At 35.8% G+C, this 22,161-nt stretch overlaps 1 protein-coding gene across 1 annotated transcript in view; it reads right to left on the reverse strand.

Moving 5' to 3' along the window:
• LOC109050912 (fibrinogen C domain-containing protein 1-like) overlaps positions 1-22,161 on the reverse strand; it is a 94,241-nt gene that overhangs the window by 67,373 nt on the left and 4,707 nt on the right. Inside the window, exon 3 of the mRNA XM_042761811.1 lies at positions 4,143-4,622. Within this exon, the coding sequence (XP_042617745.1) occupies positions 4,143-4,622 (480 nt within the window). The remainder of the gene's footprint in view (positions 1-4,142; positions 4,623-22,161) is intronic.

The raw sequence follows: 22,161 nt of genomic DNA on the forward strand, positions 1-22,161 counted from the left end.
TTAATTTCACTTGATATTTTCTCTTTTTCTGAGCATTCTGTGTAAACCCTAGAGATGGTTGTCTGTGAAAATCCCAGTAGATCATCAGTTTTTGAAATACTCAGACCGGCCTGTCTGGCAACAACAACCATTCCATGTTTAAAGTCACTTAAATCCCCTTTCTTCCCCATTCTGATGCTCGGTTTGAACTTCAGCAAGTCGTCTTCACCACATCTAGATGCCTAAATGCACTGAGTTGCTGCCATGTGATTGGCTGATTAGCAATTTGTGTTACCAAGCAGTTGAACAGGTGTACCTAATAAAGGGTACGGTGAGTGTATATATATATATATATATATGAAAAGTCATAAACAACACAGAAATAATGTTGTTTTATGATTGGACAAACTAATAATTCCATGAAGTAATGAAAATTAATGCCATAATTTAAGTTACTGCAAAATATTCAGATTTATACAAATTCAGTAAAAAAAAAAAAAAAAAAGTACAAACATTTTGGACGAAATTAATACTTCTATTCAACAAGAATGTGTTAAATTTATCAAAAGTGACAGTAAAGGCATTTACAATTTAAAAATAGATTTCTATTTAAACTAAATGAAGTTCTTCTGAATTTCCCGTTCATCAAATAATCCTGGGAAAAACAAAACAAATAAACATATCATAGTTTCCACAAAAAATATTAAGATTTATGATATCTGAAGGATCTTACAAGATTAGAGTAATAGCTGCTATAAATTCAGCTTTGCCATCACAGGAATAAACTACATTTTAAAATATATTAAAACAGATTTACAGAAATATCAGAACACTCAAACAGAAAGAGCAATTTTTCCTACAGTGTTTGACCAGTCGGTTACATACAGCTGTCTCTGTACATGAAAAAATTACCTGTATAAATATATTTAATGATGCCTATTGTGATTTAATTGAGCTTAACTTTATATAACATGATCGAATCCACTATTTTCTAGTAAGCACTGGGCAGATATTGCATTTCATTTAATCTGTAGAGCGCAAGTAAACACAGGTTATATAGGCAGATCTAATCATATGAGCTCAGGATATCATGGTATACATGTAATTAAGTTTTGAAATTACCCTTCAGAACTTTAATTCAGTATTCTTGTAATTCCTCCCCTACCTTACTCAACTGTGCAAACTGGTTTATAGCTCCCATCAACCTAACCACGACAAGCGTATCCCTTGGGCTGAGAAATCCATTCATATCATGTAGTCATCTCTGACTCTGTGATAAATAATAAAAAGTTCCCATGATATTACCAGGCTGTATAGTCTTATCTCCACAAGGCTGAGGAATACAACCCCCTTTCTCAACCCAATCATCCCTATTGATGGGGCTGCATTTTTTATTGTCTGGCTGAGGGAATCTAATGAAAGCATGGCCCTAGTTTACTGGCTGAATTCATAAACTACTGATCTGAATGAAGGAGCCACAGATCCCATCTGTCTCATTCTGTCTCCTGCTCTCCAGAGCCAGGTCTGAAATGTTGCTATCACACATCAGACACACAGGACACCTACGGCACTTTGATAAATATTTGAAAAAATACTGACAATTATAACATAATTTACACAATTTAACAAGAGATTAGACTGATCAGACTTTTTAGTACATTATCAAAACATCCCTATAACAATGTGTTTAAAAAACGACTATTATGAGGTACTGGAAAACATAGAAATAGCAGATTTGATGAAAATAAATAATATAATATATTTGTCAAAATATATAACACACCTATAATCTGTAAAAGTTTTACAGTAAAAAGCAGCACAGCCGAATCTCAAAAAAGCATATTCAAATATATACACAGACAGACAACTGTATGTTATATATATTTTATATGTATTTTTATAATAATTTTGAATATAAAAAATGCTCATTTAAATTATGTACAGTAAATATATTATATAAAATGCAAGTTTTACAATAAAATATATAAGCAATATATATTTTATAATATTTCTGGACATAACATGAGATTATTTAAATATTTTATAAATATAATACATTTTTACATTTTACATTTTATATTATATATGTATAAAGCAAAAGTAAAAGGTTTGCAATAATATATATATATATATATATATATATATATATATATATATATATATTAATATAACATTATCTTTATATTTTATAATATGAAATTCAATGATTTAAATATTGGATTAATATTTTTTATTTTTCTTTGCAGAACCATTGCGTTTTAATTAATTCAAACAAACAACATGCTACATATAGTATGAGCAGTTTTTGTTGTAAATTAGACTGTATAATTTCAAAATTTAAAGCAAAAACAGAATGGTCTGACCTTCGCTACATAAAATATATCTGCATGAAATAGAAACAGCAGACGGGCTGAATGAGAACACAAGCTCATCATATTAATGCGTCTTTGGTGTTTCTATGTTTTCCTGCGCATTTTATTTTATTTTATAAGCATTTTAATTAATTCTTATTTTTTTATCTTACTTTTTCCATACCATATTTATATATAATTTTCTTGTGTTTGTATTCTTTAATAATTGCACTGTCCATGGAGCGGACCTGACTTACATTTCACTGCTGGTCATACGCTCTCCATATAACCATGTATGTGACAAATAAAAATCTTGAATCTTGAATCTTGTACCAAACATATGTAAGTTTCAAATGCCAATTGCTCAATTGAAATTTAGTATATTCTAGTAATAATATATATATATATATATATATATATATATATATATATATATATATATATATATATATATATATATATATATATATATATATATAAAAAAAATACAACAAAAAAAATGTTTTGCCAAAAAAGCAGCACAGCTGAATCTCAATAAATACATTCAAATGGGTCTATATCTCCTATACAGACATCATGTGGTCGACTAAATTCTCTGCTATAAATTCCTTTTGGCGTACCACATCAAATAAAGTCCTCCACTGTTTGACACCACTGAGCTCCGGTGCGTTTTGTCATCTCATCTTCAAATGCACAGTGAAAATGAGGTGCATGCCTAGTGGGGATGTTGGCATACGGCAGCGTAGTGTGAGCTCGATCCCCCGCTAGTTCACGGGCAAGTTTCAATTAAAAAAAAGAAAAGAAAAGAGAATGAAATAAAGACAGAGCCGTTCATCACATGGGAAAGCTCATAAAGAGCTTTAGTATGCCAACAACATATTGGCGGAAGAGATAAATGGTATCTTGTAAACACTAGGAGATTTGTTGAATGTTTGAGAAACCATAGTATTTCAGCTTCAAATTACTGTCAAGGATAAATAATCTCTCCTTCTGCTGTAATGAGTGAGTGTTACACTCATAAAAGGTCATAAAGTTGGAGCTTGGGGGACATTGTGAGTAATGGTGCTTGTGAATTTCTTTCACTCTTTCATCTTGACAATCCAGACGGTGCTGATGAAGGCTTTTACAATAATGGCATAGGTGAAGGAGAGCCAAGCAGTATGGTACTTATGAAGTATTTTAAAACTTCTATCAGTAAAAATTTCAGCAAAATGCAAAATGTGTGTTTTTTTTTAATGTAAATTAGGCTCAATATATGCTGCATTTACAAAACTCTTGCGCCTGGCACTATTAATGCCACACTATTACTGCCCATGGAAAGCAGATGGTAAACCAAATCTAGAATAGGTGTTCCATTATAACCAGGCATATATCCAGACCAGTGAGGTGAGTGAGCCGAGTCAGGTACCTGGACCGCAGTAGTTGGGCAATACTGTACAGTCCCAGCAAAGTATGCCAGATCACATAGTGTACAGCATTAACCAACAACCTTATACTCATAACCAGCCTGAAAGATGGTCACATTTGCACGTTTATCTCATTTGCATAAATCCTTTAGTGAACTAAGCACTAAAACAATGCAAACAGCGCATGCAAATTAAACAACGGCGTCATTCATTCTTTGTGAATCCTCCCAGCATTGTTGTTGTTTTTAAAATCTTGTTTTCTAAGTTCTTCATGCCAGAAATTCAGACTTGGTACGCACTAGAATTTGGCTCTGTGAATAATGCAAAGACTACAAGGGACAAATTCATTTCAGCCTGATTCGTTGGGTCTTTTCTTGGAGCGGACAGTGAAATTTCTCAAACTGACCTGAATAAGCCGGCCCTGTTCGGTCTGCAGAGTGCTGAGCTCCTGTCCGATGTTGCCCTGGCCTTGTCTCAGTGCGTTGTACTCCATCTTCAGCTGATTGGCATGGGCGGACAGCTTGGCAACCTCCTCTGCCAGTTTAACAAGCAAAGCCCGGTCTTGGCCTTTCACTGACTTCAGATCAGTGTCATGGTCAGTGAGCGAGTGCAGCAATGAGGTCTGCACGCCTTCCAGACGCAGGAAGTTATTGTTGTAGTCGGGACAGTTGGGGTCAATGAAGATGTTGATGCGGGAGCCGTCGCCTCTCTCGATGGTTACCAGGGCATTACCCTCATCCTGGTTAGTACTGATGAGTGGGGGGCCATCAGGGCCACTGGGCGCTTGGTAATGGTTCATCAGAAGGATGATCCCAGTTACTGTGACAGCCAGTAACACGGCAACAAAGAGCAGGATGGTGCATAGGAGATAGCTACAGCTCATCCTCTGTAGAAAAACAGAGAGAACGAGACACATTAGCATACAGAAATCAAAAACAAGTCTGAAAAGAAGCATTAAAATGACCAGCACGACAGACAAAAATGTTTTGTTTTTTTTAACATAAAATAAATAAAACATCATAAAGCTGATGCATAAGTAATACACGCCGATTAAACTCAACACACACCGATAGCACAGATTCAAAAGTAGGTTCCCCAGCTTACAAATTTCTAAAAAACCCTGTTGAGCATTAAACATGCATGGAGACGCTTCTTGAAAGTTTAATCTGCTATTATGTAATACCTGAAGACTCTTGAACGCATAAATTCAGGCTTTTCACAAAGGTGTTTATAAAAGATGGAAAAGAAATTGTATTTGCTCAGTTGCCTAGGACCTAATCATCATCCCTTGCTCCAGATAATTTAAGTCAGGAGGATCGTATTCACAGCACATGAATGCAACCTCAACCAGTAGGAAACTCAGGATTTCTTACAGAATTAAGGAATGCTTTGATAAAAAATTGTTGTGAAAGCAAACTGATATTGGAGGTAATTACATTTTCATTTTGAGTGCGCCATTTGGTTTCCACTGAATGTATTTTGAATAGCTACTAAGCTAAAATACTACTCATTTAGCTGGTTTGAGTGGCATCTAAACAGCATTCTCTGTGCTTTTTATCATTCTAGTTCACCCACAGATAAAGCATCATTTACACATAATGTGCATCATTTGCTCTTCATTATGTACTAAAGATCACATATATTGTAAATATATGAAAATGATCACATCATCATTATGACCTCTCTGACTTTAAATCCGTGTACAGTTCTGTTCATAAATGTACATACCCTTTGCAGAATATGCAAGATGTTAGTAATATAAACTGCATCTTATTTTTGTATTTACTACTTACTATTTGCATAGAGTCCACAAGACAAAATAATAACTGAATTCATATAAACGAACCCATTCAAAAGTTCACATACCCTTGAATCTTAATACTGTTCTGGATGATCAATGACTTTTTGATTTAAGGTGTTCATGAGTCCCTCGTTTGTCCTGATCTAGTCTCGTGTAGCCAGACCTTCAGACTGATGGCAGAAGGTCTGGGAACCTTGGCCACTTTGAATTGCCAAGGACTGCCCAAGAGGCCATATGACTGACAGGTAAAGCAACCAATCACATTTTGTTTTGTGCCGCGTCATGTTTAGGGTCGTGGAAATGTCCCCACAACAACAGACCGGAGTGTAAAACTCTTGGGTGTATTTTAAAGAGTCTATGCCACAAACTTTACATATTTCACATATGTCTTTGAAAATCCAGCTTATAGTTGATCCTGATAAGCTCTTATTGTCACTGTTGTAAACACGACAGCTTTCTTCTTCCATGAGGGGGTTTAGTGACACGGCATCTTTGTTTCCGGGTTGATTGTTTAAAGAACACGACACACAGATCTCCCGGAAATCCAGTAGAATTCAACCAATCAGATGACGACTTCGAAACTCCTGAAGTGTTTCCAATTTTGTGTGCCATATGCATCAGACATTCAGCCAAGGGTTCGTGGGCATGATGTCTGAGGCTGAGACTAGTCCTGAACAGTTAAACTGCCCACTGTTCCTCAGAAAAATGGAGAAAAATCCTCCAGGTCCTGCATATTCTTTGGTTTTCTTGCAATTGTGCATACTGAACTCTTTCCAGCAGTAACTGCATCATTTTAAGATCCATCTTCTCACAATGAGGACAACATCCACAATTATTACAAAAGGTGAAAACTTCACTGATGCTCAAGAGGGAAACAAGAGGCATTAAGAGCTGGGGGTGCAAACATTTGAACAGGTTGATGATGTGTAAATTTTTCTTATTTTGTTAAAAGATCATATTTTTGTCATTTAGTACTGGCCTTCGGAAGCTGCATAAGATGTTTAAATTCCCAAAAAAACTAAATATGTACAATTTACCTCGATCATCGATCAAGTAAAAAAAATAAAATATAAATAAATAAATATCCATGCATATAAATAAAATACAAATAAATTTATATTCATGCTTCCTCTTATGGTGCAATATAAATGTAGCATAAAGCCAAACCCTACATTCGGAGGAGTGGCAAAAGATAATTTTTTAAACACTTTACACTGATTTCTGTAACTGCCCAGGGCCCGAGCGGTGGGCTGGAATATAAACGACAAGATGAGCAGTGTTTCCTTTGAGGATCTAGCAAGGCAAATCCCCACAGGGCAAAAGACTAGAAACTACAGACATAAGCCTTAAAGCTTGATATTACGTTTTGGTTAAGTGCCCAGAGTTGACAACTCTCTCATCTACGGGAGTGTGTGCCAGCGTGTGGACGTGTGTGTGTGTGTGCATTCGGCAACAAACGCAGATATAACAAAAATTGAAGTAAAGAACATTTGATGGGAAACTAGGGAATGCCACGCAGGCACTGGAGAGGGCTTGCTTATCATTTTGCCATGACTTTTTATTCAGGGGGAGCCTGCATCGCTCGCCCCGCTGTTATACAAGTGCCACTTCAATATTCCACTTGTCAGCGGGTGTCGGTCCCTCGCGTAAGCTTCAAGTACATTTTGTATATTTATTTGTCACATTTCTACATATATGCTAGGGTGACTCAGTGCCTATGTGCCGTAGTGGCATTTATGATTGAAATTAAATCACTAACACTCAGGCTGAAGCAGTGTACAGCTGCAATAAGATATTTACAGGGATCAACATTAAGGAATATTTCTGGTCGGGTGAACTGTTCAGATTTCTATTTGCCAACATATTCACTGGCCACAGAAAAAAATTATAAATTTAAACATTTTATAAATTTCAAAATTAAAATATTACATTGATTATTTTATATTCATGTTTAAATTATGAAGTAATTAATACATACTTTAAAAAATATTTAGTAAACTTTTTATTTGCAAAAACAAACATTATTATAATTTTTTATTTGTAATTTTAACACATATTTCTTTCCATCAAATTTTAAAATTGTTTTAAGAGAAAATAAAAATTGTGTCGTGTGTAGTGTCCTACATTTCCATGTGAAGTTAAATCACCAAGTGCTATATACATACACTCTCATATATGCAGACACACATCCACAAACGCAATAAAAACACACATACCCTCTGAGATGTTGATTTAAAAGTCACTGCAGTGAATAACAGTCCCTGCTCTCAAGTTAAATTTCCAGTAAAACACATCTAAATTTACAATGACTGTGCCTGTCCCGAGTAATGGATATATTATTTTGCAGAGAATATTGTATTTCCACACTTGTGTGATAAAGTGTATCTTTACAAGACACCTATGAACAAAAGAACAAGTGCAGCCTGGTGAAGAGGGCTCTATTCCCGCACCGAGTGCACGCATTGTCATATTTATTTTAAAGATAATTAATGTGCACAAAAGACTCCAGCCTACTTCATCATGCAGCAGCAGTTGAGAGCGGTCTCAGATCAATTTGTTACAATAAAGCAACAATACCTGCTGTCTACAGGAATTAGCCAGGCTTATATCCGACCCCTCCACTGCGATCGGAATGCATACAGCTGTGCAGCTTTTCCCTCCAGAGCAGCCCTGCAAGAATCCTCGCCGACACAATGAGGCAGCAAGCGCGTCTATTCTATGTACACGCGCACCATCAATCTTGCTCTTCTTCATTGTGATAGAACCTCTCTACTGGTGTTTAAGAAGAAAACCGAGGGCTCGTAAACATTCGGTCGCTGTTCCATGACCTGCATCTTAACTAGTTAGTGGGCCCTGACCGTGGCCGTCTTCTGAGATGTCTACGCACCTTTACTTCCCTCTCACACTCTAGTGGGCAGCGGGTAGTCAGATGCCCCCTGAACAGACACAGGTTGAGATTAGAGGGCCATGCTTAGCTGAGCACAGACAATATTTGATAAGGGCTTTTATCTGTCGCGCTGAGACGAGGCTCTTGTATGAGGAGAGGTGAAACTGAGGAGCCGGCGGACACAAACACTGCCACATTCTTTTCAACGCCCTCCTTAGACCTGTAAGACCCACAGCGGATCGACACTGATACCAGCTGCAGGAACCAAGAGGGAGGTCAAGCACATTGACATGCTGGAAATGTCACATGACAGAGCCGGTGATTGCCTGTTCAGGGAGATGTAGGTGAGGTGTTGGGCTCTCCTCTTGACATTGGCCTCCGACAAAAGAAGATGCACAAGAGAGAAAGCATCACCTGGCTATAAGAAACTAAAACTACAGTAAGATCAGTAAAATAAAACAATAAGATTTGAGAGGAAAAATCACCCTATTAATTCATATATGCTCTAATTCGGAGTTGTGAAAAATCCAGAAATGAAGAACTGGCTTCTTTTTCAATTAATGAGTTTAAATTTTAATTTAATTGGCCGCACGCTACAGGAAGTTGATTTAGAGTTTCAATGGGAAAGAGAGAAAGATATATAGAATTATTAAATATGGAGAAATATATAAACTGTTTGCTACCTCAATTCAGACTAATTTCAAATTCAGGACTTTTAAAAGGCTTTCTCAATCAAATTTTGAATGGGGCACAACCTTGACCTCCTCTAAAGTTTCAGGGCACATCAAGGAAGATCCTTCAAGGATCCTTTCTAGAAGAGAGGGGCATCTAGTGGAAATCACATCAGCTAATCACTTGACCGCCTCAGGGTTCTTCTGTTTTTGTGTTTGTTTTGTTGTTGTTGTTGTTTTTGTCTAAAGGAATTTAAGAGAAACATCTGAGAAAAAGTTAAAATATAATTGAATAACTCCATTAAGTCTCCAGAGCTATGAAAAAGCCACCTCCAAGCAATACAAATTTCCTCTGGGTGGTTTCGCTCACCATTAGTTTAATTGTAGGTTATATAAGTTGAGATACCAGGGAAAATTGTCTTTTGAATGGTCTTCTCTCTATTCTTGAAAAATAGGACTCTCTTTTTAGAAGGGTCGGCATCCTACCTTTGAGACAAATATGGTTTAATCACAACTCAATCAATACAAAGAAAACAACCCTGAACCTCATTGAGTTTGTGTGTCTTTCTAATCTTATACTCTGAACTGCCTCAGGTTTATATTGGTATTTAATGAATGCACATATTCAATACAATGAACATCCAGGCAGTTTCAGTAGTGATTCATAGTCTGTTCAGCATAGCTTCATTGTAAGGCCAAAGCTTTTAAAGTCACTTTTTAGGTGCCATATGTTCTAATATGATAATACAATAATGTTGTTGCAAAGATGACCTTAAAACTAGCCATGTATTAGTGCAAATTAAACAATACTAAGCTTTTGAAAACATTCATAGAAATATAAATCTATTCTATGTAACAAGATTTAGCATGTGAATAGCAGAGATATTTCAACGGCTTAGCAGAGTTATTGTTGATTCCTTGGGCCTTTAAAAAGCTGTAATTTCTGATCTCAACATGGTAACCACTATATAATTTACTCATTGGCAGTTTTATCTATAGCTCAAATTCAAATCAATAGTAAATTTAACTGCATTGTGCTTCCTAGCATTCAAAAGTTGGCAAAATTTATTCTGAACTTTATTTTACCTTAGCTTTTGTACCAGTGGTCAGTCCCCCTTCTACTCAGTTAAACTTAAAGGAACACTGTGCTTTAGCTTAGGGGTCCCTTTATCTTGAAATACAAATCTACAGCTCTTGCTGAAATATTGGGGTGCCTCAAGACTCTAATCTAGGCCCGGCCTAATCTTCTTATAAGGGCTTAAGTTAGAAAGATGCTCTTCCAGCTGTGCACATACATTGGGAGGGTGAAATAAACAGGCTGGCAGTCAGACATATGTGGTTGTTTACTTTTTTCCCTGAGATACAGATCTTCCTGATTTAAGAGTGCTGGGTATTTATTAAATACTGTACAGGTCTTGATGAATGACCTTTTAATGTTCTCAATGCTTCAGCAGAAAACCAATCCCAGACAGACGAAAAAGCATCTGCTAAAGTGTATGTAATTTGACCTACTAACAGCATACATTCAGAGTATAGGCTATTTGTATTCATTAGGGTTGAGAACTGAGAAAGGGGTCTTATTCAGAACTAGTTCTGTTCTTTGAAAAAAAAAAAAAAATGGGGTTCTGGAAATGGCATGCAGTCTTTTGACTCTTATCAAACAGTTCATTTTAGCGATTCAAAAAACCTTCAAAATCAGTCCAGTTCTCTCAGACTCACTCACTGAATTGCAATTTTTAGGCTATTTTCATCATTTATGATTCAAAATAATCAAGAACTGCTATGCTATGATTTAATTATGGCTTATCAGTGATTACTGACTGATTTTTCAAATGACAATATGTAGTTGAAGATACAGATTATGAGTTTTATAATTATTAGTTATTTTACACTCTTAAGCGATGCCATAGAAGAACCATTTTTGGTTCCACAAAGAACCATTCAGTCAACGGTTCTTTAAAAAAAAAAATTCTTTCTTACCTTTTTATAATCTGAAGAACCTTCTTTCACCACAAAGAACTTTTTGTGAAACAGATGTAAAGGTTCTTTATGGAACCATTTAGACAAAAAGGTTCTTCTATGGCATCGTGAAACACCTTTATTTTTAAGAGTGTATAAAAGAAAATAATGAATGATGCTACCAAATTTATATTTTTTAAATTTATATTTTAATATATTTTTTAAAATAGTTTAAAAACTAGTAAACTACATTTATTTATATGCATTTGTGCCTCCTTAATTGTATTAATTGAAAAAATCCTGGCAAAATCTGTTTACACATAATATTAAAATGTATTTCTGATTTGTTATATTTGTTCTGTATAAATCTGAAGTGATCTCCTTATTTGCCAGCAAAATACAAAATAAAAAATGTATATATCTGTCTCAGAAGTACTGAAATAATCATTAAAAAGATTATTTTTATATCGCTAATAGATATCAAAATCATTCAGTGTTAATACAATATTTGTATTAAAGATAGTACAATACAGATCAGAATCAGTTTATTAAGGTTTTGGATGCCTACATCTCAAATAGCTATTAAAAAATCTATTGCCTTCATTTATTTATTTATTTATTTTGGGGGGTCATTTTAGACAAAAGAGCTTAAATGAAAGTTATATATCATTTTCTGTTCATTTCAGATGTTGGTAATTTTTTCGGTCATAAAAACTTGCATACACTGGATAAATATTTAATACATATTTAACACTGATATTAAACTCAGCTTCAAGGTTTCAACCGAAGACCCCTAGAGCACTCTCAGACCCATTCAAAAACACACGAGTCTTAAATGTGGTCAAGCTCCAGTTGTTTTACAAATTAGACTCTTGTAAGGCCAAACGCCTGAAAGCAACGCCCATCAACACGCATTAAGGGATCACTACGCCATTCGCCCTGAATTACACAGCAACCCGAGGCCTAAAAAATATCTTGTGATACAATGTGAAAGCAGAAATCCCAACGAGCAAGTCTTAGCTCTTTGGGCAGACCAGATGTGGGGGATTATTCTTAATCTGCAAAATGGCCACACAACTTTAGCGCTTCTTCTCCAGTTCATTTATCACTAATGTGGCACAGCATTAAGACGCGGGAACCTGAGTACTGACTCACTACGAGATGCGCACTGCCGCAGCCACACAAATCAAAACACACACACACACACACATGCATTCACACATACCAGCACAATTTCTGCTGGCTCAGAGTATGTGGCTTCATTAGCCAGTTTGAAATGATAAATAGTTTATTGTGTGTAGGGGGGGGTGTGCCCGAGGCTATCAAAAGCAGACTGTTCCTCCCCCTCCCTCCAGCTCCAACGAGGCTATTAAAAGGCATCGTGCTAAAGTGTAAAACTGTTTTTCTCAGCCAATAGGTGATGACATCCTGAGAAGGGCCCTCTGTGTATCTTTGAAACATCTCACGAGCATCTCCGAAGCAGATAACGGCGCCTCGCTGACAATCTGATTAGTTACTAGCGGGTCAAAGTGATGCAACGTGCTTGTTGTAGCCTGAGGTGAATGAAATAAAATTATTCTACTTCCTTTGTAAGGTGAGACAGGTAAACAAGGCAGGGGATATGACTTCAAAATGAATGTGCATTCTCTCGTAGCATGCATACAGTTAATTAAAAAAGAAAGGAAACAATGGTTCCCCAACTGTAGAGTTGTCAAACTGAGATCTATACAAGTGTGGGTCAAAAAACAACATTCTTTGTGATTGCAGGTCTTTCTGCGTAACAGCACAATGTGGTATTTATCGAAGGCATTTGCAGAGAAGCAGTCATACTTTGAGCTCTGCGTCCTCTCACAGGAAATAAGTGGGTGCCAGTGCGAATAGAGGAAATCAACACTTCAACGGTACATGTTGCTTCATGAAATGGCCATTATGTGCAGCTAAAGTGGGTCTGAAATCTCGGCCATCAATTTTTAATCATAGTCCATTTCCACTGACCACTAAACCTCCTTTCTGCAAACCTTAGATAACTCTGACTTGGCTCTCTTTAATATCTCAAATCTTTAAATGGAGTCTTTTTCAAAAAATCTTTTAATCTCAAGAGTATCAGAAAAGACCTCAACAGTGTCTCATACTGGGCTCAGATTTACCAATATCTCCACAATCAAGAATGAAAGACTTCAAAATGGTCTCAAAATATCTTAAAATATCACAGAATCTGTGCTACACTATTTACATTAATTATATAATTTTATTTCTATGTATCTAGTCTTTTAATATTTTTGTTTTAATTTAATATTATATAATAACTTATTATTAATAATAAATTATTACATAATAATAAACAACTTTTTTCAACATTCATAATAGGAAATGCTTCTTGAGCAGCAAATCAGCATATTAGAATGATTTCTGGTGGATCACATGACACCGAAGACCGGAGTAATGATGCTGAAAATTCAGCTTTGCATCACAGGAATAAATGGCATTTAAAAATATATTAAAATAGGCAACAGTTGTTTTAAATTGTAATAATAAATAAAAATATTTCTGTTTTATTGTATTTTGATCAAATAAATGCAACATTGGTGAGCTTAAGAGATTTCTTTGAAAAAAAAAAAATATGTATATATAAATGTATATTTAAATCCTACTTTAATTCTGCATTGCATTGTTTGGAGCATTTTGCTGACGTAGCAATGTTATGTCTGAAACATAAGTTACTTAATACCAATTTTCTTTAATGAACTGCTGTAAAAAACTGTTTTTTTTTTAAGTCACATTCGCAGTATTCATGGGCTTAAGAAATATCTGAGACAAATCTGATACATTGGTAACAGCATGAGCGCCCACTAAAAAAAATTAACTTTGAGAGTGTGCACAATATCTTCAAAGCAAAGCATATATTTACTGCTATATACAACAAAAAGTGTTTGCAGTTGTTTTGTTTGTCCGATTGACTGGACCTTACCATGATTTAGCCTCAGCGTGTGGTGGGTTTGTGTGTGTGCCGCTTGTGCATGCGGAACTCGGCAGAGTGGCAAGCAGCAGTGGCAGTGCCTTCTCTCTGCAGGCTTGCCTGTCAGTGCACTCCAAGGACATGCAGCGATGTGTGCAGGCAGCGATTTGTCTTTCAGGCCTCTTCTGGGATCCAGAGAGCAGCTTTAACAGCGATGCCATAAGTCACTATTCACACTCTTCCTCTCTGCTCCCTAATGGCTGACACACAGAAGTCAGCTTCAGCTTTGCACTGACACACTGAATCAAAACTGCAAGGGACAAAAGATCAGTCTGTATACACACAAAATCACAGACCAACCGATGCCATATGAGAGAAAGTAAATGCATAAGATGTAAAAGCGAACACCGTCTCTTATTTGTGTGATTCCAGCAGTGAGCAAACAGATCTCAAAATGCTATTTCGCTATGTTTGAGCAGGAAGTGATATTTTGTTTCAGTTGTCTTGTGTACAAGAAGTTCTACATCCTTCAAACAAAAGTTCAAAGGAATGAGAAATTTTCAGGAGAAACCTAGTTGTGGCATTTAGTTTGGAAGCCTAAAATGAAAAAGTCATTCCTGTTACCTTAAAACTAAAATTATTTACATTTATTTTTGTTAATTGAAATAAAGATAAAAATAAATGAAATATATAGAAATAAAAACTAAAAATGTATTCTTGGCAAATAAAATAAATTTTTAAATAGTTATTAGAATTATTAATTTTTTAACTGAAAAAAGCTCAAATAAAATAAAAATAAAAATTCAAGCTAATTAGAAATTTTTTAAAAATGATAAAATTCATAATAATGACAAAAGCAAACAAAATTACTAAAACTATAATTAAAATGAAAAATGAAATTTGAAAAATAAAATCTAATTTAAAACATTAATAAATACTATAACATAATATAAATAATACTAAAATAACACTGGTCATCTGGGGAAAACAGCAATAGTTCTGATTCGATTTCTGATACCAATTCTACTACTTTTACGATTCACTGCCAGAGAAAATATGCAAAAATGTTACATTTAAATGGGGTAGTACCATCAAAGGTACACCTCTGTATTTTAACTACCACTAAATAGTACATATTAATACTTCAATTACATGAGGTTGAGTAAAGTGGCGGTGAATTTACCACTTTAAACTAGCTGGGTCAACTATTTATTGTCTTTTCTGTCACAACATTCAATTCAGACTGCCATTCAAAACATAATTTCTTTTCTGTTGCAGAAGCTCTGTTGAACAGAAAACATAATGGTCTTAGGTTATATGCCATAATATAACCCAAAAGGCCACAACATTTCTAAAAACACAGGTGATGGAGGAGATGGAGGTGAACTCAGCAATTGTGAAAGAAAAAGCAAATGGAAAAATTCCATCACTCATGGGAAGTCACAGCTTGTGGTGGTTAATAATGGTCATTTATTTCTGTTACAGAGAGACATTTTTTTCCCCAGAATGCCATAGTTAGAAAGTGCCAAGAAATACTACTGGGAGGAAATGTCTTGCTGAAAGAATCTGAGATATATTTCCATAAAACGCTGCAGTATTGTACGGGTCAGGCAAAATGTTTTCAAGTCACATCTTTAAAAATACAAAATAGAAGGAACAGAAGGACACTGTCAATGGAAATCTTTTTAAAATTCAGTGTATTATGCACAGACGTTCAATAAATTGCAGCTTTCACACACTTATGAACACCATCACGAAATGCACTTTGCTTCAGAATGGGAACCTTCAAGAATTAGCCGGTAATTTGCACACAAAACCCTCTGAATGGCATACGTTTTGAACTCTGGCATGTGGTGAGCATTTCAAATGACACAGCCGGTTAGGGCTTCACAGTGCAGAAACTAATTAGATTGTCCATAATGGATTCCATCTCACTTCATATGATGTGACGTGACAGCTGCCAAAGCTGTTGTAAAGTATGAAACTGTTCTTTGTGTGTGTGTGTGTGTGTGTGTGTGTGTGTGTGTGTGTGTGTGTGTGTGTGTGTGTGTGTGTGTGTGTGTGTGTGTGTGTGTGTGTGTGTGTGCAATAATTCAGCCCCTCATATCCGGCTTTCCAACTATGATGTGTATATGCTTCTAAAATCCCTGTTAGTCGATGACCAGCTCTCTCAGCAGAGGTCAAATCCATTTGCGCCTCCTGTAGGTGGCATCACAGCAGGAGGACCCCGGGTCACAGCAGCACCAAAAACAGCCTTTTAAAAGCCATCAGAAGTCCCAAGCCACATGAACAAACTCTGGGATGTTATGTCAACAAAAAAGACACAGTAAAAGTAAAGGTGGGACTAGTACCTGACACACATGGTCCAGATTTTGGGCTGTGGTGCTCATGAGGAATGCATAGAGCTACAGTATTTCTATTCAATGTTCTATTGGTTGTTGACCATTTACAGAGTCACACAGCAGTTCCACTTGTGATATTTTCATAAACTGACACTTTTCTCTGTTTGCATTCTGCTAAGCCTCATATACACAACCGGACCAATCATTTCACAAGTGGGCCATTTAACAGCCCTGTTTTGTTGAATTGTAAAAATCCTATTAACGGTCAAAAAACAGTTTACTGAAAAGGCTTCGTGGTTGCCTAGGAAAGCAAAACAGAATGTTTCCACAACAATTTTCAATGATGACACTAGATGTTGAGAGAAAAAGCAATGCAATACCAAGCAGACATGAGCACTACTCCTACCTACTTGAATGAAGACCCGAAATCTCTCAAACTGTTTGCCAAGATTACGTTTTATATAACATGTCTCCAATTGCAAAAAACTATAGTTTTCAGATTGATCCTGCTATTTTGCATGCAACCAACAGATCAGGTGATATTTTTTCAATCAAAGCAATCCTTTCCTAAAGCCACCATACTGAGAGTTGCAAATGATAAAATGCCTACATGAAAGTCAATTACAGAATTAATGCATCATTTTTCTACAAAGGATTAATGATAAAGCACATTCTGGCTCATTTGGGAAGTGAAAAAGCTAAAGAAGCATGAAATCTGAACACACACCAAGCTACAATTAGGATTTCTGATTTTGTAAGGCATAATTTCCCAAGAGGAAAGTGATAATTGGCATGATCCAGTGGTTGATTTGGATAAGGGAGTCTCTATGCTAATCAGAAGAAAAAGGTGATGATTTAATAAGAATGACTGAAAAGTAAAACTGTCCTTCAGTACTCTTAATAGCTCTTGATAACTCTACAGGTGCATTTTACAACATTTAAAGTATTAGCAGCATCCCACCTGAACCTCCAAAATGTAGTACTTCTATTAAAAACATAAACAAATTACAACTATTATTACCTTTTATAATGCGCAAAAAAAATGAGGGGTTTTCCATCTACCCTTCTCAGAGAAAAAAAAATATGACTACAATACTCTGTAATATGTACAGAAAATTTACAAAAATATTATAAAATTATATTAAAAATAAATATTACAACATTTAAACAGCTCACAAGTTAAATGTAACATTTATAAAAGTGTGAAGTCAGTCATTTTTTAATCAAATTAATTATTTTATTCATCAAGGATACATTAAATTGAACAAAAGTGACACTACTGAGTTTTATTCTGTTACTATTCTATTTCTAATAAATTCTGTTCTTCTGAACTTTTTTAATCATCAAAAAAATAGAAACTTTCAAACATAAAAAAATCTGAACTTTTATTTATTTATTTTTTAACCTTTTTTCATTTTTTTACTTTATGCTCCATATCTGCTTATATAGAGTGTATACAGTATACAGTACATATATCATATATGTCTACCCACAGAGCCTGCATTGGAACCTCAAAGTCCTCCAGTTGCTCTTCAACAATGTCTGCTTGCAGAAATAATTAAATATTGCAAACAATTAGGCTAGTGCCATGTTTCAGTGAGATGTGTTGTGGGGGCGACATTAGTCTGATTATTTTTCCTTTGGTCCAGTCAAATGAAGAAGGTTGTGGTTATGTTGCTAGGTGTCACATTCCAATAAGACACTTGATATGACCGTGGCCACTGTAAAGTAGGTTGGCAAGGTTTTAGTGTTACATTTACAAGAGCCTAAAATAGATTATGCGGATCTCTATAATGCCTTGTTTACTGACCACTATCGACAGCAAAGGTTTGGGAAAGTTATGGAGAAATCTGAATGTGACACTACAGAAAATCTATAGTGGCAGTCAGTGGGTGGTTGACAGAAAGTATGCAGCAGAGCTGGATGTTGTAATGAGCAATGCCTTAGATTTAAAGCTCTGTGAGACATTATACAGGGCAGAATGTCCATTAGCATCCTCTCTATATGGCTTCAAGCTAAAAGGAGCTTTCAGCAAAGCCCCAGTTTTCCAAATAGACCCTATCATCAACATGCATCACTGTTGTATCTGCAGAAAATCATCTCTTCTTCAGTTCATTTTGAGAATGAATGATTATATGATTGGTGTGCTGTTGCTTGGCTACCACAAAAAAAAGTTTTGTTTGACATTGAAAAAACACTAGATCGCTGATGTGAAACTACTAACCGCAGAGCATTTAAAAAACTTATGTTGGCCTCAGAACACAATACATCAAACAATGTATCAATCGTTTTTGTCCACACAATAAAATCACATATGCAAGTCAACAACCTGAGAGACACACTTCGTTACACAATTCGTTAAAACAGAGAACCAAAAAGAGAAGAAACAAGGGCAAGGATAGGACAATTAGATTCAAAATGCATGAACTGAAACACATACACAAATAATAATAATAATCATCATCATCATCATCATTTTGAGAGGTTAAAAACGCACAAGGCTTCCAGGATTCACAGAGCTCAGAACAGCTGAGTCCTGTTTCAGACGTGCTTAATCTCCATCTCTCATTTTTAAAACCACTCATCTTCAAAATGGCCATGACAGCGATGGAGATCAGAAAAGCCGAGGTATTCTGTCTTAAACCATTACTTGCACTTAGTCTTAAAAGGTCTGGTGATCTCTCACATTAACTGCCCTTCCCCCAGAGTGCCTAAAACAACATCCAGTTTGTAAATCACACCAATTGACTGGCACAAAGTAAATCTTCATGTCCTGCATACTGCTGAATTTCTGAAAGTGACAATTAAATAAGCGAAGAAGAAAAGTCAATGCACACTGATTTCCTGATAGAAGCGATAGAAGCAGCCCACCAGTCGTGATAATGGCCAATATAACTTCATTAGCACACAGACCTACAAATCATCCACAAGATGCTCTCAACATTTCACTTACGACTGCAAGCCATAGTGTCAGGATCATTTCATTTACTGATGATAGCAAGAAAACTAGTTTAACCACTGGCTGAATACATCAACAGAGCTGTCTACCACAACTTTGCCCCAAGTGCCAATGGCACTAAAGACCTTTTAAGAAACATGAACAGAAATCTGAACAGCAACAGCAGGATTTGCAGTAATGGTTTGTAAGATGAGACATATGGGAATGTGCTAAAAAAAATTTAGTCAAAATGAAATTAATCTCATAAAGTGATACAAATAAAGTTTAATGAAAAAAAAAGTGAAATAAATAGATAGATTTTTACTACATTTTTACTACATGTCGACACATTATTTCGATGTATTATTAAGTAAATCGACCCACTACAATCTTTTATCAGAGTTCCTGATATTGATTAACACATCAGACTTCCTTAAAAAATTCCCTCACGAAACACCACTGAGAAACTGGTGGATCTTTTAGGAAGCTCCACACTAAAGGTCTGCAATGAATTACCGGAAACATACTGATAAAGACAACAGATGCATATCCGTTCTGTGAATCCCTTGCAGACAGCGTGCAGTATGAGCAAATGAGCCTGCCGTTTTATCGCTGCACCAGAGGAAGTATCTTTATCTGTGTTATCACTGTCTGTTATTGCTACACAAAAGTGCATGAGTGGAAGGCCACTGAAGGGTCAATTGTCACGTACAAATCCCTCATGCTGCCAGATTCAATCCACCTTGATCATAATCTTTCCATCCCAATTGGCTCCAACAGTCTTCAAATAACACAATCCACCACATTCAAAATCGGCTTTTATTCCCCCAGCAACAAACAAAAAAACTGACCGACTTAAGCACTTGCTTTATATGATTATCTTTCCTCTAATACATTGGACTAATAGGCTTTCTGGCTATAATTTTCACACTCCCCTGTTATTTATAATACAGCAAATGCCAATCCATTTGTATTTATTCCACCATATGTGGCTATTTATTAGATTGGATAACTATGATGATTCCATGTAATGTTCTATTTTGTATTTGTTGCAATGCATCATACTATCACGTTCAACACTGCTTCTTTTTCATGGCCTTTGACTCAACAATTCGTAAACACATTGAATTATGATTGCAAAATTTTGAAGTGGTATTCGTTTAAACAAACCTTACATGCAAAAATAAGCTTGTTAATAAAAACTAAGTACTTCTAAATTAAGGAAAAATTCATTAAATTAATATTAAAATATTAATATAATCATATTTTTTAATAAATATTATTGACCATAGTGATGGCATCAGATAGTAAATTGGTATAGGCTATACCAAATTAAATTAATAAATTAATAAAAAAAAAAATTGTTGGGGGGGGGGGTGGTCATAATATATATATATATATATAATAAGAATGCCATGGCCTAGCAGCACACACACATGCTCTAGACTAGTTGAGCTGTGGTCCTCGTGGCAGATCCAGGTCTGCCTCCTGCTCCTGTTCCCACTAATTCCCTGTCGCCTCTCTACTGTCTGTGTCAATAAAAATAGCACAAACCACCAAAAATAAAAGCTGTGAAAACTGCTGACTCTTGAGCACAACTGGTCAAGCAACATCACTGTCTATGTTCATTGCTCTGGTGAGAGTTATATTGTGCTGCAGAATAAAAGTGCCACTTTGAAATAATAAAACCTTATTCTTCTCTCCCTTGCATGTGCTGAACACAGTTTGCATGGAGCACTTTTCCACTGGGAAAATTGACAAGATGCATGTTTTTGCATTTAAATATACTGTGTTCTAAAGTGGTACAACTGCTTAATGAATTCAAATTAGTCAACAGAGTGCACATGTTTTTTAAAGCTATTTTAGCACACCGTCTTCAGTTATATTCAGGTTGAATAAAGATGGGTGTAATCTCAAAAGCGCAGAAGAAATGTCAAACACAAAATAAATACCAAAAGGTGTGTCTATAGTCCTGAATTAAATAAAGGTGGCTTTTGCAAAATGTCAACAGATCTGACCCAGAGCAAATTAGATTGTTTATTCTTATACCTCATCTAAAAAATCATTCCTTATTGTTGAAGGTGAGAAGGAAGATACACGTCGGGGATCATCTGAGTGATGTCAGGGGTTAAACCAAATAACATTCGCTCCATCACACTGAAAAAACGATCCATGACAGTTTGATATACAGACGCCATCTAGGAGAGCCATTGATGGCCTATAATTATACAACTACTCTTAGAGCGAGACCCTCGCCTGTGGGACTCCATATATCAGAATTCATACGCCCCCAAATAGCCCCACAATCCTGTGATGGATATCCAGCATAGATAACAGCAGAGAACGGAAAACCATATATCTGCAGGGACTTTATAGCTTTCACATTCATCCACTGTCAGTGTGCTACAACCAAGGCCAGAAGACTTTATTATGCAGACAGGAGAGATTGACGAGAAACAAGGTATGGCTGAAAGGATAGAGTTGAAATTCTGATAGCATTTCCAGTCACAATAAACACTGAAACACCACAAAGAATGAACGTGGAGGGGGGTTTAATGGATTTTTTTTAATTCAAGCCACAGTTGATTGATTTAAACTCTTTTTTTTTTTTCTGGATTAAACATTAAATAGCATAAGTACTATTGTGAGGGGAAATAAAAGGCTTTGAGAAGAGAATAAGCAGGGTTTTGTCATTAATACGGCTGAAAAAGCACATGAGCGTTACGACATAATGAAACAGGAAATGTTTTAGAGTCATCGCAGCATACTTATTAAGCTAGGGGACACTCTAGGTATCCAGTGTTTTATCCTGTACACACATAATGGCTATGTTCAGTCATGCGGTTACAGCTTTCATTACAGAACAGCAGG

Source organism: Cyprinus carpio, chromosome A8, assembly GCF_018340385.1.
Source record: "Cyprinus carpio isolate SPL01 chromosome A8, ASM1834038v1, whole genome shotgun sequence".
Lineage (NCBI taxonomy): Eukaryota > Metazoa > Chordata > Actinopteri > Cypriniformes > Cyprinidae > Cyprinus > Cyprinus carpio.